This window comes from Excalfactoria chinensis, chromosome Z (assembly GCF_039878825.1).
Source record: "Excalfactoria chinensis isolate bCotChi1 chromosome Z, bCotChi1.hap2, whole genome shotgun sequence".
Classification (NCBI taxonomy): Eukaryota; Metazoa; Chordata; class Aves; order Galliformes; family Phasianidae; genus Excalfactoria; species Excalfactoria chinensis.
In genome coordinates this window covers 32,201,490-32,216,882 of record NC_092857.1, presented here as the reverse complement: position 1 = coordinate 32,216,882, position 15,393 = coordinate 32,201,490, and the positions used below count along the sequence as shown (strand labels likewise).

At 36.6% G+C, this 15,393-nt stretch overlaps 1 protein-coding gene across 1 annotated transcript in view; it reads right to left on the bottom strand.

The window, feature by feature from the left end:
* LOC140263875 (ADAMTS-like protein 1) overlaps positions 1-15,393 on the bottom strand; it is a 93,935-nt gene that overhangs the window by 17,350 nt on the left and 61,192 nt on the right. The window contains exons 8-10 of the mRNA XM_072359187.1: positions 13,475-13,632; positions 4,561-4,672; positions 3,497-3,635 (exon numbers count right to left, since the gene is read on the bottom strand). Coding sequence (XP_072215288.1) covers positions 3,497-3,635; positions 4,561-4,672; positions 13,475-13,632 — 409 coding nt within the window. The remainder of the gene's footprint in view (positions 1-3,496; positions 3,636-4,560; positions 4,673-13,474; positions 13,633-15,393) is intronic.

The window sequence follows — 15,393 nt, the reverse complement described above, 5'->3', positions numbered from 1 at the left end:
TGTGAACTTACTGATAGTGTTCTAGAAGATTCTAGGATTATTGCCTGTGCAAACTGGACTGGCATTTTCAGCAAGGTGACAAAAGAACCACTTGCTAGAGGCTTGCAGTTGTGAAGCTTTTGAGACAACTGCTGCATGAGTTGGAGTCTTTGCTAAAGATGCCTTTGGAAATTTTTATATAGCATTGAAATGCCCTGGTAAAAACATCAGGAGAGCTTTTGTGATTCAGAGAAGCCCATATTAATGTGTTTCAGAGATAGTTAGGACATAAACAATAGAACAGATAGGTAAAAACAAAGAACGACGCAGCTGGGAATACAACCTAAAAGCTGAAGATGAAATCTAGAAGCAGAAGGGATTTTACTCCAGAGAGTACCTCACAATGATGAGTGGCATAAAAATTTTCAACACATTTGTGAAAATTGCTTTTTGGAGGAATGCCTTTGAATTATAAAAGGAATGGTATGTTCAATTTACAGCACGTCAGATTTGTTCTGTATGTCTTTAGCACACCCTGTTAAGTCAAGTCTAAACAGACTTCTTTTTCTCAGAGCAGAAAAAAAATCCTTTCTCCTTTCATTAAAAGATATCAGTCAGGAGGATACTGATGACAGCTAAAAACACCTCTCCAAACCCTCATACTGTAAAGTTTTGGATAGTTAAAAGACTCACAATTAGCTGAAGACTTGAAATAAGAGCGTTGGATGCAGCCACACTGAAGGGGATAGATTTGATAAAATTGACATAACCTTCCACTCACTGCTTCTCCTCTAAGAATATGAAAAACTGGATTTCCCTCCCCCTCCAAAAAAAACCTTGATCCGTTTTCCACATTTGAGCACAATAAAGTTTTCACACACACTAGGCCTAAGGAGATAAGTAATTGGAAGTTTACATCACAGTCATAGTATTCATTTTATCTTCCCTTTCAGACTATCCCTTGCTGAAAATTTTCATGTAACCTCTCTGTCTTGGTTGTTTTATTCAGTGTTGCTGTAGTCTTCCAAAATTATTTTCTGAGGCATTCACTGACATACCATAAGAAGACACAGCAACCACTAATCAGATATGCCTCACTGGAACTGGGTTTGCCAGGAAAAGAACTGTGATCTTTGTTTTATACTGGAAGAGCAAAATGGCTGTCACACCTACCCCCTTCCTGACTATAAGAAAGCATTGAGATTCCAGAAGTTACTGCAGATATCCTCTCTTTTTTTTGTCCATTGTTGGTTATTGAATTCTTTACAAAGACACTTTTGGAAATAATCTTTTGCAATTTGGGATTCTGTGAGGATGTCTCTAAAAAGCCAATTACTTTCTGTTACTGCCTGTACCCCGGGATGGCAGAGCTGTGCTTCTAATGACTCTCCTTCCCCTCGGGGTCTTTATATCAACAACTTTGCCCTGGTATGTCTTACATAAAACAAAAATTACTTCCTGAAATCTGCCCAGAAGTTATTTTTTTCCTCTATGCAGTTGTCTTAGTATTTACACATGTCATTTAAATTTATTGGGAAAAGCATGGAAAATACCCTCAGTACAAATTCCTGAGGCAAACTGCGTATTTGACTCAGAGATGTATTTAACTCGCCCCCTTCAAATAGCAACTTAGGCTTTAAGAAAAAAACAAAAGTTACATCAAGTTGTTTTCTTACTGCTACCATAAAAGGTGAATCTTAAAGACAGAACCCATATTAATTCACAACTTTCAGCAACCCTGTTTTCTGAAGCACTCATATATATGTCCTCCTGATCAGACCTGGACCCTACCTTACTGACGTTTGCTTAAAAAAAATCCAAATATGTCATTTTTTATTTGAGAAAGCCACCAAGGAAAACATACAGGGTATTTTCTACAGTAAAGTTTCTAATTGGCATTATTAATATATTTAAGTAGCCTGAAAAAAATTGTGTGTGTGTGTGTGTATATATATGTATATATTTAAATATACACATATATACTTGGTGGAATGAACTAGAACAAGTGAAACTAAATACTGCACTGGGCAGAACACTGCTAAATAAAAATAGTCTTGTTGCACTGTGGGAAGGCAATCTCTACATTGAAAAATCATTTCTGAATACATGGTCAACAGGAAATACTTTTCACGTTGCCCTATTTAAGTTGAATTCTTCATGTAATATGCTTGAGGCATCCTAATGAAATAGATGATAAAATATGTAAGTTAAAGAATGTGCAATACTGTTGAAATGATACTGAATTTTGAGATTTGGTATTTCCACTTAATAATTCAGAGAGATTTTCATTTCTAACTGCCTGATAATATATCTAGCTTTTAATTTGTTGCAGCAATAGCTGCTGTTAAAAATGAATTTACCATCGCAAAGGAGTATAAACTGTCATACATTTTGGTTTCATATATCTTTAGTGATGGAGAAATTGGAGTGTTATCCGTAGTTAAGAAAATCACTTTAACGCAAGTTTTTTGGAAGAGATAAAATAAAGCTTGAGCTTGGACAGGTTTGTTCTGCTCTGATATTGCAACAACGCTTACCTAGTCTGAAGCTGTTACAGTTGGTTTGGGAAGAAATTACCCCCAGTCAGGTAATCATCATCCCAGCAGTCTCTAAAAGCATCCTACTTCTCCTGGCTACTTTTTTTTCTTATGGCAGCCCCCCAGTAATCTGAAATGCTATAATATATTTTCATGTGACATTTGATTGTGAAATCTTTATCAAACTTGACGTAAAACTACTCTAGAGAGAAAGGATCAGATAAATAAATGGGCATCTCCTGGTGTACGCTTGCTGAGTTGCCCTCGAATGTCTTTTAGCAAAGCCACACAAGAGGACCAAGAGGTTTAGATTACACAAATAAATGCTTGAGGTTTGTGAGTGGTCACAGACTGACTTTCATTGAAGTTCAAGGAAGTCAGCGCAACAAAAGACCGGTCCTTTTTGTGGTTTTGTTCCTCTTCTTACACACGGGAAATCTGACTCCATGATCTTGATATTTTTACTATTAATCTTCTGAGGAAGAATGTTTGTCATGGAGGTAGAGAGGGTCTTGTGTGCAGGCTCAAATTGCAGCAAATCCCCATGTTACATTTTTTACAAGCTGCCATGACTGCAAGTATATTTTTTATCAAGAAGAAAACATAAACACAAATAATAGTAATTTATTAAAAAAACAAACAAACAAAACCCTCTGATTCCTCTAATTCTGCAAGCAACCATTTTCTAACACTTTTATCCCATCTCACTAGGATGTAAGGGATATGTGTTGATGATGGACATTTTTTTTTCTCTTTCTTTATAATGATTAATGAGACAAAATGCAATCTGTGAGGAAGAAACAATCAATTGCAAATCCAGTTCCAGTAATGTGCAACTGAGATTTTTTTCTATACAACAGGTCCTGAGGATGAGAAGGTTGAAATACTCTGTAGGTGGAATGACACAGTCAACAGCAGGAACAAAACATTTTCTTACTTCGCATTTTTAAACTGGACTCTTAAAATTAGAGCCAACTGACCTTGCAGGACAAGGATCCAGGTTACATTCCTGAAGTTTTGGTTTTGGCTTGATATTTTCAGGGTAGTAGTGACAGTATTGATCTGCAACTACCCTATTGCTCCTCAGATCAAAACACTCAGCAGAAGTCAGTTGATAACCTGTAATACACAGTGGATGAAATAAAATATAGTGTTTTTCTTGTTTCTGTCTGAAATACATGTAAGTTTTGGTTTTGTAAAAGGCTAGCTGAAAACATGCATGATTTTGGACACATCAGCCACAGTTTTACAGACAACTTAAACATAGCAGCTTTATTTCCAAAAATTCATGCATCATAAAACATTCAAAACTTAAATAGCTAAAATGCTGGACCAAAGGATAAGTAGTCACTAATGCTGATGACTTCTGTAGTTCCAGATCTCCTCCTAACTGATCATAGGATATGCTTAAATGTAATGCAAAAACTTGCATCTATCTCATTAGGTGGTACCTTTTTCAAATACCCCCATAATGTTAGGAGGATCTAGCAGACATTGAAGAAACATGATCTTGCCTGCTCTAATTATGTGCAGTAAGAAACCAAAGGTAACCAGTATGGTCATTTACAAAATCAGATGTCTAAAGCAAAAAGAAAAAACAAAGTCTGAGATTTATTGGACACTGAGACCCTTACATGCAGTTTCTTTTCAGAAGGGTAAAGCTGCTGATTAGGGATAGTGAGAAATGAAGAAGGGAGACATCCTGTGATTCCAGAGTGGGTGCAAATCCCATAAGTCCTTTATGTCTGACAGCTGTAGAATGAGGTGTGATCATGTGGATATTCAAGTGTATTAAGTACAGAGTCTAAATGATGCAAAAAATGCAAAGGATACTACCATTGTTATTACATCTCTCCCCTCTTTAGCTGTAAATACTTTCATACATAGATTTTGCCTGTTTTAAAGACTAAATCTCAGTTTAGAAGTTGGAACAGATACATGTATATATGACTGCTGTTTATCTTGCTCCACAGCTGCTGCTCTGAACAGCTTTTCTTGTTTTCTCACATATGACTGTTTCTGGAATACAGTGGTAAATTTTTACCTCCTCCACAGGATGCTGAACAAGGGAAAAAATCAGTTTCTCTCCATCGATGAATAATAGGCTGATAGAAGATAAACTGGACCGAACTGTCAGCAGCACCAGCATAGACGATCTGAAAAAGGTGCAATGATAAAAGGTGAACAAGATATTAACACCAAACTCCTGATCTCAGTAGTATTTTATTATTGGTTTTTCTTTTTTTCTTTTTCTTTTATTCAAGACAGCTTAGAAGATTTTCAGTACTGCCTTCTCTCCACATTTTCAACAAGTTGTACTGTTTAGGAAACACTGTTTTTCAGTCTGTACTTCCTTTTCTTTTTTTCCAAAATCAAAGAGACATCATCAAAGTTTAGACTGAAAACCAGAAGCAAAAATATGACAAATTGAGCTGACAGTATAATCTGGTTGTTTGTTTTGTTTTCTTCTGTAGATGGACAGAAACATGATTACAAATCAAAGTAAAACTTGAAGAGAGGGAAGAAGATGAAAATACTACAGAATATATTGAGGGCTGAAAGAGATCTGGCCCGCTGAGACTAAGGCTGCCCTTTTCTAATTAGAGTAAACAGTGATGTATACTCCCAACAGGAAAAAAAAATACAGCTGTAGCAATACAGCTTCTTCAGCAAATGGGAGGCCTTCTGCATGGCTTAATATCGTTATGAGTTTGTGTGTCAGAAACAGGACATCTAATTCCTTGTGTGAGGATAGTGCATTAATCACACACTTCAGAAGGGTCTTTCTGGGATCATGGAAGCCTCGTGTACTCTTGGGAAAAATGTTCTGCTGTGCTTGAAGCCATTCAGGAAGGTCTCATATCTAAATGTGTAGAAAAAGAGTTGACTGGGGAGAATTCTGCTCTTACTCCTTGTTTTTTAAGGATCACTGGTGATTCTTAAACTGAGAAAACATACTTAGCAATAGGTCTTTACTGAATCATGAAGAACAGACTGAGGGCTCACACAGAGCCTATTGTAAAAGGAAAGAGATGAAGAAGAGTTCACATGAAAAAATCAGGAAGACAGAAGAGTTCCTCTCCCTGCAGACTATTCCTGTGTGTCTGCAGAAGTATCTGTCAGTTCTGACACAGAGAAAAGGCAGAAGTCCATCTTTTCCAGTCCAAAATAGAAGTCACTCATACATCCATGATAACAACACAGGCAGAAAAGCATTACAGTGAGCCATAGCTACGAGTTAAAATGATACAAAACAAGCAAGTGAAAGAGGCATGCACAGTATCATTTGTTTTTTTAAGGAATACTGTAAGCAGAAGAGGAACAATAACACGGTGATTCCATGCAGCAAAAATGTCTTTTTGAATTTTGTTTGACAGTTTGCTAAAGCTAAGATCTTGATCCAGGGCAAAATATCAGCCCAAGCCTTGCAAGACTGAAAGTGAGACTTGACAGCTATGTGCTTTAAGAAATTTTTGCTGCTAACTTCCACACACTGAAATACTCAGATCTGGAGTGCGGTAACATTTTTGACCCTTGCTGTATTTGCAACATACTGCTAAATATGAGAAATGCCAGTGCTGAAAAAGCCGTCTTACTATCACAGTGAATTTTGAATCCTTATGTCCCTGGATCACTGAACCAGAAAAAATGGCATTAATTTTGCTTGCAAATAAAATCCTATCTAAACATATTAATAGCAGACAACAGCAGTACTCAGAGTGTGGAGCAATCAGCTCCACATTTGGGCACTGCAATCCACTGGGAAGCATCCTTGATTTCTAGGCTTCAGGGAACTTAGGAGTTTTCAGAACAACAGTGCATCCCTCATTAATTTTTAACACCAAGGATATCAACAGTGTTGTTAAGAGCTGGTTCAAATTTCAGTCCTCAGTCTATCCATCAAAAATTAGCTGTCTAAGATTACAGCAACTCACAACTAGAAATGCATTTTTCTTGTAAAAATAGCTTCAAAAACCATAGCCTGTAACCTACTTTTTTATAATGGATTTTATAAAAGATTATCTAGAATGGCACCACAAAGGTCCAAGCTGTTGCTCAGTCAGCATTTGGGACTGATAAAAAACAGTCCTGATTTTAGGGATAACCACAGCATATTTAATGAAAACGACAAACTTCTGAACAGAAATAAAAAGGCAACGTAGTGTTTTTGAATCATTCTGAGCAGTCCCATGACCATAACTGCAGTATCTGATTTAATCTTTGTATTGTGTTTTTTCCTGAAGCCTCTAAATTCAATCAGTTCACATAAAGAAACCAAAACCAAAACAAAACAACCCACCAAAACCAACCAGAAACAAAACCGTCACTAACAATCACCAAACCCAGCCCTTCCTTGCTTGATTTTGGTAGCATGTGCCTGAACCATTTATCTACATTTGCTGAAGAACACAACAGTCGTTTGCTTTGGCGGTTGTCAAATTTAATAAGCAGTTTATAACCAGCAGGGATAAACAAGAAACTTTCAATGTTAACTGTAGGGCTAACTCACAAAAAGTGTATTCAGTAATATGTTCATATTTAACAAAATTGTTGTGTTGGGGAGGGAGAAAATATAAGCCTTATTTCTTGTGCGTGTGTGTCCTAAGCTAGAAGACAGCGAAAGAGGGTTATGTTGTCTTTTGTCTCATGAAATTTGATATAGTGTATTATGATCTAACTCCAGGCCAGCATGCTTATTAGGAAACTTCAAATGGTTTTTCCACACTATTATTACAAATGTTTTCATGCAAGTGCCAAATCCCAAATCTTCGGGTATGATTTATTAATACCAAGTTTAATGTTGAAATCTTCTAAGATAACATACAAAGAAGCTGGGGATGAGAGTGTGGAGAACTGTCCTCTTGTGGCACAAGTAATTTGTGCTTTCATGTAAGTAAACCCAAAGCTTCTGTATAACACTTTCTTTTCTCTGCTGAGGGTGCTTTGATATTCCTGTTCTCATGCAGTGACACTTTACATTGAAAAGGAAAGAGGATGTGCAAGTGATTTGTTGCTGTTCATATTTTTGTTATCGAAGCCAAAAAAAGAGTCATGGAAAATAACTGTATGGGCCTGTTTTAAATGACATAAAGGATACAGAAAGAGATACTGAAGGTTTTCAAGCATATTGTGTAACACAATAACACAAGACTGCATCATCATTCCCCTGAATTTGACTTTTAATTACCCTAGAGTGCTGAAAGGACTTTCGCCTTTGAGCTCCAGGGAACATGTGTGCTGTACATTTCTGGATATCTATCTCTTGATCATGACAGCCCTGTGCTGTTTATACATGGAAGACAGCTCTCTTTGCCACATCTCCACCCAGGTTCTAGGCCAGACAGAGAAATCACAGTGAAATTGCATTATCATCAGTTTACCATGGATTATGTAAAGCACCTCAGAATCAAACTTGCTTACCATGTCCCAACCTAGGATTAAGGTCACCCTTAGGTGGGTATGATGATTTTTAAAGAGCCTTTAAACTAATACATGGAAAACAGAATTTTTTTAAGGTGCAAATGTTATCTGAAATTCTCCCTGAAAGAAGAACTAGACAGAATGCCAATGTAATGAATTGGCTAGCATAGCTGGCAGCAATAAAGATGACTGTATTAGCTACTACTTCTATCAACTATGATAACCTGTACAGAATTCTCTACAAATTACAACAGAAGCAGAAGCTTCTCAAATGAGGAGACAAGAGCAAAGCCAAATATTCCAAAACCTACCCTGATGCATCTGTTCTAAAATCTGTGGATGCTGCTGTTAACACCTTACTCATCCATGGATAACACATTTCACCACTAACGTCATGTTAGTCATGTAAGAGAATGCAACTTGAGCATACTTAGTCAGTAGTGAAGAATACTTATTACCATTAATTTAACCATGGTAATATCTAAGAAATTAATGTAAAAAATTTAGATCATATTGAGACATATATGTCATAAAAATAAAAAAATTAAAAGGCAGTATTTTCCACAAAAATACTTTTTTGTAATGACAAAAGCTGATTAAAAAATGGTGTCAAAATCTTATGTTACTTAAAAGTAATAATTTTTGAAACTGATAATTTTGGAAATTTAAAGGATACCAGGAAAAAATAATATACAATACATCCTGAGAAAGTAATAGAAAATGACATATCTGTCTCTACTGTGTCAAATGAAAATGTTAGACCAGCAACATTTTAAACACGAATGTAAGATTAATAGTAACAAATCTCCAGATCCAAAAAGCATTAATTCCGTAGTATAATGTAACCTCTGAAGAGTACAGGAATGGAAATCACGTATGACACCATTTAGCTTACTTTCATGAAAGAGCTATTGTTGAAGCCACAGCAAGACATAAAATTTTAACAGCAGATTTAGAAGATGCTTCACGAGTAATTTGCAGAAATGCAGAACAGCTATCTCTGCCTCTGTATTTGTCTTGTAGGTGGAAAGAAAAAAGAGCAGTACTCAAAGATAGGTCTCTGAGAAGAGTGATGCTGTCCAGGCTTATCAATCTACTTCACCAAGGAATGCTTTAAGATGGGACTTTTATTCTTGTTTCCTTATCAAATGAAAATTCACATAAATTAAGTAGATCTTGCCGTGGATTGATGCCTGGGTAAAAGAGAAAGGTCATTCTGCCTGCTTTTATAATGGCGGATGGACTGTGGAATCCCACACAGATGCATGCTAGGACATATACTGTTAGCCAGATCCCTAAAGGAAAAGAATAAAGGGTTGACAGTGAATTGAACAAGTTTGCTATTGAAAAAAAAAAAAAATAAAAAAATTATGCATGGCAGTAAAAAGTGAAACTAGCTGTGAGAAGACTTCAAAGCTTTGATTGACCAAATCTATTAAAAATGGGTAATAATGATGCCTGTGGGAGACATTAATTATACATGCCTATTATGCATGAAAAAGTCCTCTACATTAGCTTCTACCATTCACAGGAGTATAGGATCATTACAAGCTCTGAAAAGAACAGCATGCTAAAACAGCTAAAAAGATTAATAGAACATTACAGAAAGGAAAGAGAAAAGAGAAAACAGTGTGTAATGGAGTAGAATTCATCTGTGTTCCGAATGCAATATACAGATCAGTCTTTCTCCAAAGAGAAAGGAACACCTGAATTACTCTAGAGCCTCCCTTGCGTCAATTTTAAAAATTGACTTTCACTTAGATTAATTTCTCCACACACCTTGTATTCACAGAATCACAGAATCAGAGAACCATGGGGGTTAGAAGGTACCTCTAAGGATCATCGAGTCCAGCCCCCTTGCAAAGCAGGCCCCCTACAGCAGGCTGCACAGGTAGACATCCAGGTGGGTCTTGAGTATCTCCAGAGAAGGAAAATCTACAACCTCCCTGGGCAGCCTGTTCCAGTGCTCCTTCACCCTCACTGCAAAGAAGTTCCTTCACATATTGGTGCAGAACTTCCTATGCTCCAGTTTATGACTATTTTCCCTTATTCTGTCCCCACAGAACACTGAAGAGGTTAGCCACGTCCCTTTTACTCCTACACTTAAGATACTTATTAATAAGATTACTTCTCAGTTTTCTTTCCTCGAGGCTGAACAGATCCTGGTTACTCAGCAATTCCTCAAAGGGGAGATGCTCCAGGCCCTTTATCATGTTTGTGGCCATCTGCTGGACTCTCTCCAGGAGATCCCTGTCTTTTTTGTACTGGGGAGCCCAGAACTGGAAACAGTACTCCACAAGAGGCCTGTCTGGGGCAGAGTAGAGGGGGAGGATCACCTCTCTTGACATGCTTGGCCATGCTCCTTTTAATGCACCCCAGGACACCATCGGCCTTCTTGGCTACCAGGGCACACTGCTGGCTCATGGCCGACATGGCCACCAGGACCCCCAGATCCAATTCTGCATTGCTCATTCTTTGATTAGTAGGTTCTTTTCCCAGCTATGGTTGCCTAATGGAGTGCTACCTGCTTCTCACATACTTTTTTTTAATGAAGTAGAAGCTACGAGGATGAGAAGTACCTTCCAAATCAATGTATGTATGTGCTTATATATCATTACAGGTTTACAGATTAATATACTGGTATTTTCCTTGTTGGGATCATAAAAATATATTGTAGTACAGTTTTTTTTTTTTTTTTTTTCATGTTCCCTGGCTGAAAATCAGTGGAGAGAGGGATAAGTAGTATTCTAACAGTAATTGCTCAGCATGACATTGGTCATGAAGTTTCATTAGGAGCAGCTGAAGAATATAATGGTAGAAGATTGATTCTCAGAAGTGGAAAAAAAGTGGTTCAGATTTTTGAATGAAGACACTTGGAATTCTGCATGCTCCTACATAGTTGCATAAATATTTATCATTTCAACCACCTAATTAAATAAACATTTAATAATTTTCATATTTTATCAAACTGCACATTGGCTATAGATATTTCCGTAACATAAGATTATATATTTAAATAACAGTCCCATTTCTATGTGTATCACTAAAACGCTATGAATATATTAACATAATAGTGGAAATAGAAAACAAGGACAGATTAGATAAATAAGGACAACCATTGTATGCACCAGCATAGATTATAGGAGAAATTAATTAAATAGGATACCTCAGATTAGGGATTAGTTACAATATGATCACATAGGTCTGAAATAGAGGAGGCAAGAAGAAAGGGGAAGGGCAATAATCTTTTACTATTTGTAGACTGGGACAACAGATGGACTCTGTACAGTTACTGCAACTAAGATTTAAAAATAAGACGTCCCTTATTTTACACACTGCAATGAATTCATTGTGGAACTAAAGCACAAACTAAAACACAAACTATAAATATTGTAAAAAGGACAAATACACTGTAAAAAGCCCTAGAGAAATTCCTGCAGGACTGTCTCATTTGAGTTAATAAAAACAGCTGATTAAATGCAACATAAGGATCATGAGGGAGAATCTGCAAATAGACGGTAACTTTGATCTGTTTCTTGAATTTGTCCTTTCAGCAGATGAAACCAGTCCTTCTCTGAAACAGAAACATGAGTGAAGCAGACTTTTCACTTGATCTAGTACTGCAGTTCCATAATACATAGATTAAGTGGAATGTATAGACCAGAAGAACAATCACATTCAAAGAACTATTAAATGAAATCATTTTTATTGAATCAGAAACAAAGGTGAGTCTAAAACAGAAATTATACATAATTTTTGGAAGATTACTACGTGGTTTCCCATGCATTTTGCCACACTTGATGAAACAGGAGAAAAAATAGAGAACTTCTGTAATTTTGTCACAAGGGATAGTCAAGATAAGTTTAGGTCGCTTTTAAGGCTGGTCATTATGTGTGGGCCTGACCTAGAAATTACTACAAAAGTAGTATTACTTTTTCAAAATTGAGCTGATGTTTTACTAAATCATTTTTATGATTTACATTTCCTGTGAAAAGACTGTCAGGTGTATAGTACGCAAAGAATGTACCACTCACAAAGTCGAGAATTCTAGCAGCTATACAATTCAGATCCTACAAGAGCAGCATGAAGTTTCTTCTTGCAGTTTCAAAGCATTCTAAGTTACAAATAAACAAACTGCAAATCTACTTCTGAGCTGTTTCCTGGTACACTGAATGAGAACATTCAGGAATAAATGAAAAGGATAAAAAACAGTGATTCTGGAGACAATGGTCTTCAAATCACAGCTCTGATCCAGCCACAAATTCATCTAGATCTGTTTACACTAAAACCGCTTTTCAGGCAAGTAAGTCTTCACACCAAAAATATCCTGCTAGCACCACAGTAAAGCCCTTCATGTAATTTTTCAGTACTTTGATTTTGATAGAGAAGGATTTGTAATCTTCAAGGGATAAAGCTATTTCTCCCTCTCATACAAGAGAACAGTATAAATACCAGAATCACAGTCCTGTCCCCCTTTTAACATGTCAGTGCTTTTGGTCCACACCAACAGGTATGCTCTAACCAGGCAGCGTTAATCCATAGCTGCGCAAGTAATAAAAAGTAAGCAGCACTCTTTGCATCACTGTTTTTCATTATCTGGGTATAATGTGTAGGGATTATAAGAGGGACAGAGGACAGTCCACAGGGCTCTGCTCACAGTCAAGACAATAAATTCTATGCCAGTCTAGCTCAGCCAAATCCCACGAACTACTGAATTTTGTAGTTTACTGTTCAAACTCCTAACTGCCATCATCTCTAGGTTAAAGCAAATATCATCTACCTCTGGGGCCCATGGTGAAAACCTATGTAGTACTGGACATGATATAGGTTTTACAGTTTTACAGCTGAAATCCTTCAGGTTCTTTGGACCTACTGGAAAAGGATTTATTTTATTGTAATTCCCAAATGTTCATTTTTGTACGTGTTTTCCTACGGAATGTGTGCATTGCTTCCAGCAATGTGTTTTATATTACCTGGAAGAATAGAAGTGGTCTAATGGGAGGAAACAATTTGATTCTTATTACCAGTGAAACACAAAGCAGAACTCTGAAATGACACAATGACTTTTCTACCAAACTCATCCCTTTTAATTTGGAAGTTGGGGATCTCATTCTCCACTCTCGAATAGCCTTTTTTGTAATTACACTGGTATAAATCCCACAAATTATGGACCAAAAGGATGGTTTTTCTTTCCTTTTGTCAACTAAGCAAACTGCATACAGTCTCTAAAGTAATCTGCCATTTCTTGCAGTGAGTTCATTTTCTCTCTGTGGGGCAGTTATTAGATATGCCCTTCTTAATGCCTTCATTAACAGTCTCTTTTCTGAGGGTGTTCAATGAAGCTTTCATCAGATAATTAGTTATAAAGAATTACTATCACAGTAACTGGATTTGGCTTTGTGAGAAGTATCTACTGAAAAATTAAACTAACTAACTAATAACTAAGTAAATAAATAAGATTTAATCTCTCTACTACATCTTGTGTCACTTGTCATTTTATATTGCTTTAAGAAGCACAATTGGTTGATGACCCTCACCTTGATAGTGAAGTCTGCAGTGAGAGGCCCAGATATTTTCAGTATCTCCTTGTCTGGAAACTTCTGGAAGTCAATGCTAGAATTGTCCACAATGAAGGAACCTGTGGAGCTGAGGTTGTTTTCACCCTTAACACCTTGGAGAGTCTTGGTTTCCAAATCTGATAAACAAATTAACAGGAATCCAGAGCATTATAATTTGAAACAACAGTAACTGAGAACAGAATTAATAAAGAAATAAATGAAAATGGTAGGGTAGTGATGCAGATTTTCTTCCTAAATTAGTGATCACACAAATCATTTAGTAAATGGAAGTTAATAATCAGAATGTGGACCTGTTCCACCACCTAGTTAATGTCCCCATCAAGTTCAGATTACTCCTTAAAGCATGTTCATCAGTATACTGTTTTGAATAACTATTCAAAGTGAAGGTGCATTTTGTCATGAAAAGCTGTAATCCTTTTGAATGTATTTGTGAAGTTATATAGAAAATTTTCTAGATGAAAGCAGCCAAGATATAGTCTGGAATAAATGGAGCCATACTATTAATCTGTGATGGAGATATTTTGAGAGAGAGAAAATGGGAGAAATAGTTTCATCAGCATGTATTAAGTTAATTAGAGGAAAAAGATAACAGCAGTAATTAGGCTGCTTTCCAGGGTGGGTCATGGGAATTAACTCAAGAAGGATGTTGCTGAGGCAGTACACTAAGAATCTGCTCCATATTAATGAATTCCTTGGTTTTCAGGAAGACTAGTCTCTTCCTTTGTGATACGCTTGGCTTTATAGTTATTTCTGGACAGGACTGCGTGTACCAGGGATAAAGATGGTTTTAAGACTTGTGTATATGTAATTGGCCTCCTGTTGACTTCTCCCACAACCAAAGTTCACAGGGCAAAATACTCCCATCCCCAAATGAACTGCAGCTCATACATCTATAAAATTCTTTCATGGGTGAACAGAAAGATTCATGGAGACGTCTGAAAAAAGAAAGAGACGTATCTGGGCTTATTCATGTTTACAGAGAGCAGTTCATCTAAATCTTAAGCAATGACTCGGACAGACCTTGCTGATTCAAATCTTATTTGCCCTGAAATGTGATATGGTCTAAGCGAAGACAGCTTAAGGTTAGCCTCTCCTGAAATCTCATTTCTCTCTAAGCTGTCTTACAGGTCAATTTCACAGAAAAAAAAGAAAAAGAAAAAAATTAGAGTAAAAATAAGATTTTTTTTCTACCTAGGAAGAGAACATCTATACTGAGAGAAAAGAGAGGAGAGAAAATAAGAATGCAAATCATGTACTGGGAAAGAAATAACAATACTGGAGAAGTGCTGGTGTGCTTAAAGGGCTACTTAAAACTGAAGTACTTGCAACATTAGATCTTTTAAGAAAAATATTACATGTTTTTTCTTAATTTATAAACTGTAATTTGCTGATCATTATTCATACTTTAAGCAATCACTAAAAGACTATGGCATGATTATTGCTTTCTCAACACAAGCATTGTACACTGAACAGTACAGATAAACCATTGCTTATCTTTCCACTGAGTCTAAGTACTTTGTGCAGAAAAAGTCTAGGAAGACTGGGAATGATTTTGTGATTTTGCTGACTCTCAAGATTGTATTTACACTGATAAGCAGACTGGGCTCTGACTGGTCTATGCTGCAGGAAAGGCATTTTTGAGTTCTGGAAAAGGAGAAAGGCAGTCCTACTTGTCTGACAATAAATTGTGTTTCTGAGATGTTACGCAGCACTGCCTGAGGGCATTGGTTTGTGGCTTTTTCTTTTTCTTTTTCTTTTTTTTTTTTTTTTTTTTTTTTTTTTTTTTTTTCCTGATTGCAAGTCCCTTTTACCAGCACTATTGTGTTTGCTGCCAATGAAGAAAAGGAGCAGCTTGTGACTGACTAGCTACTGCATTG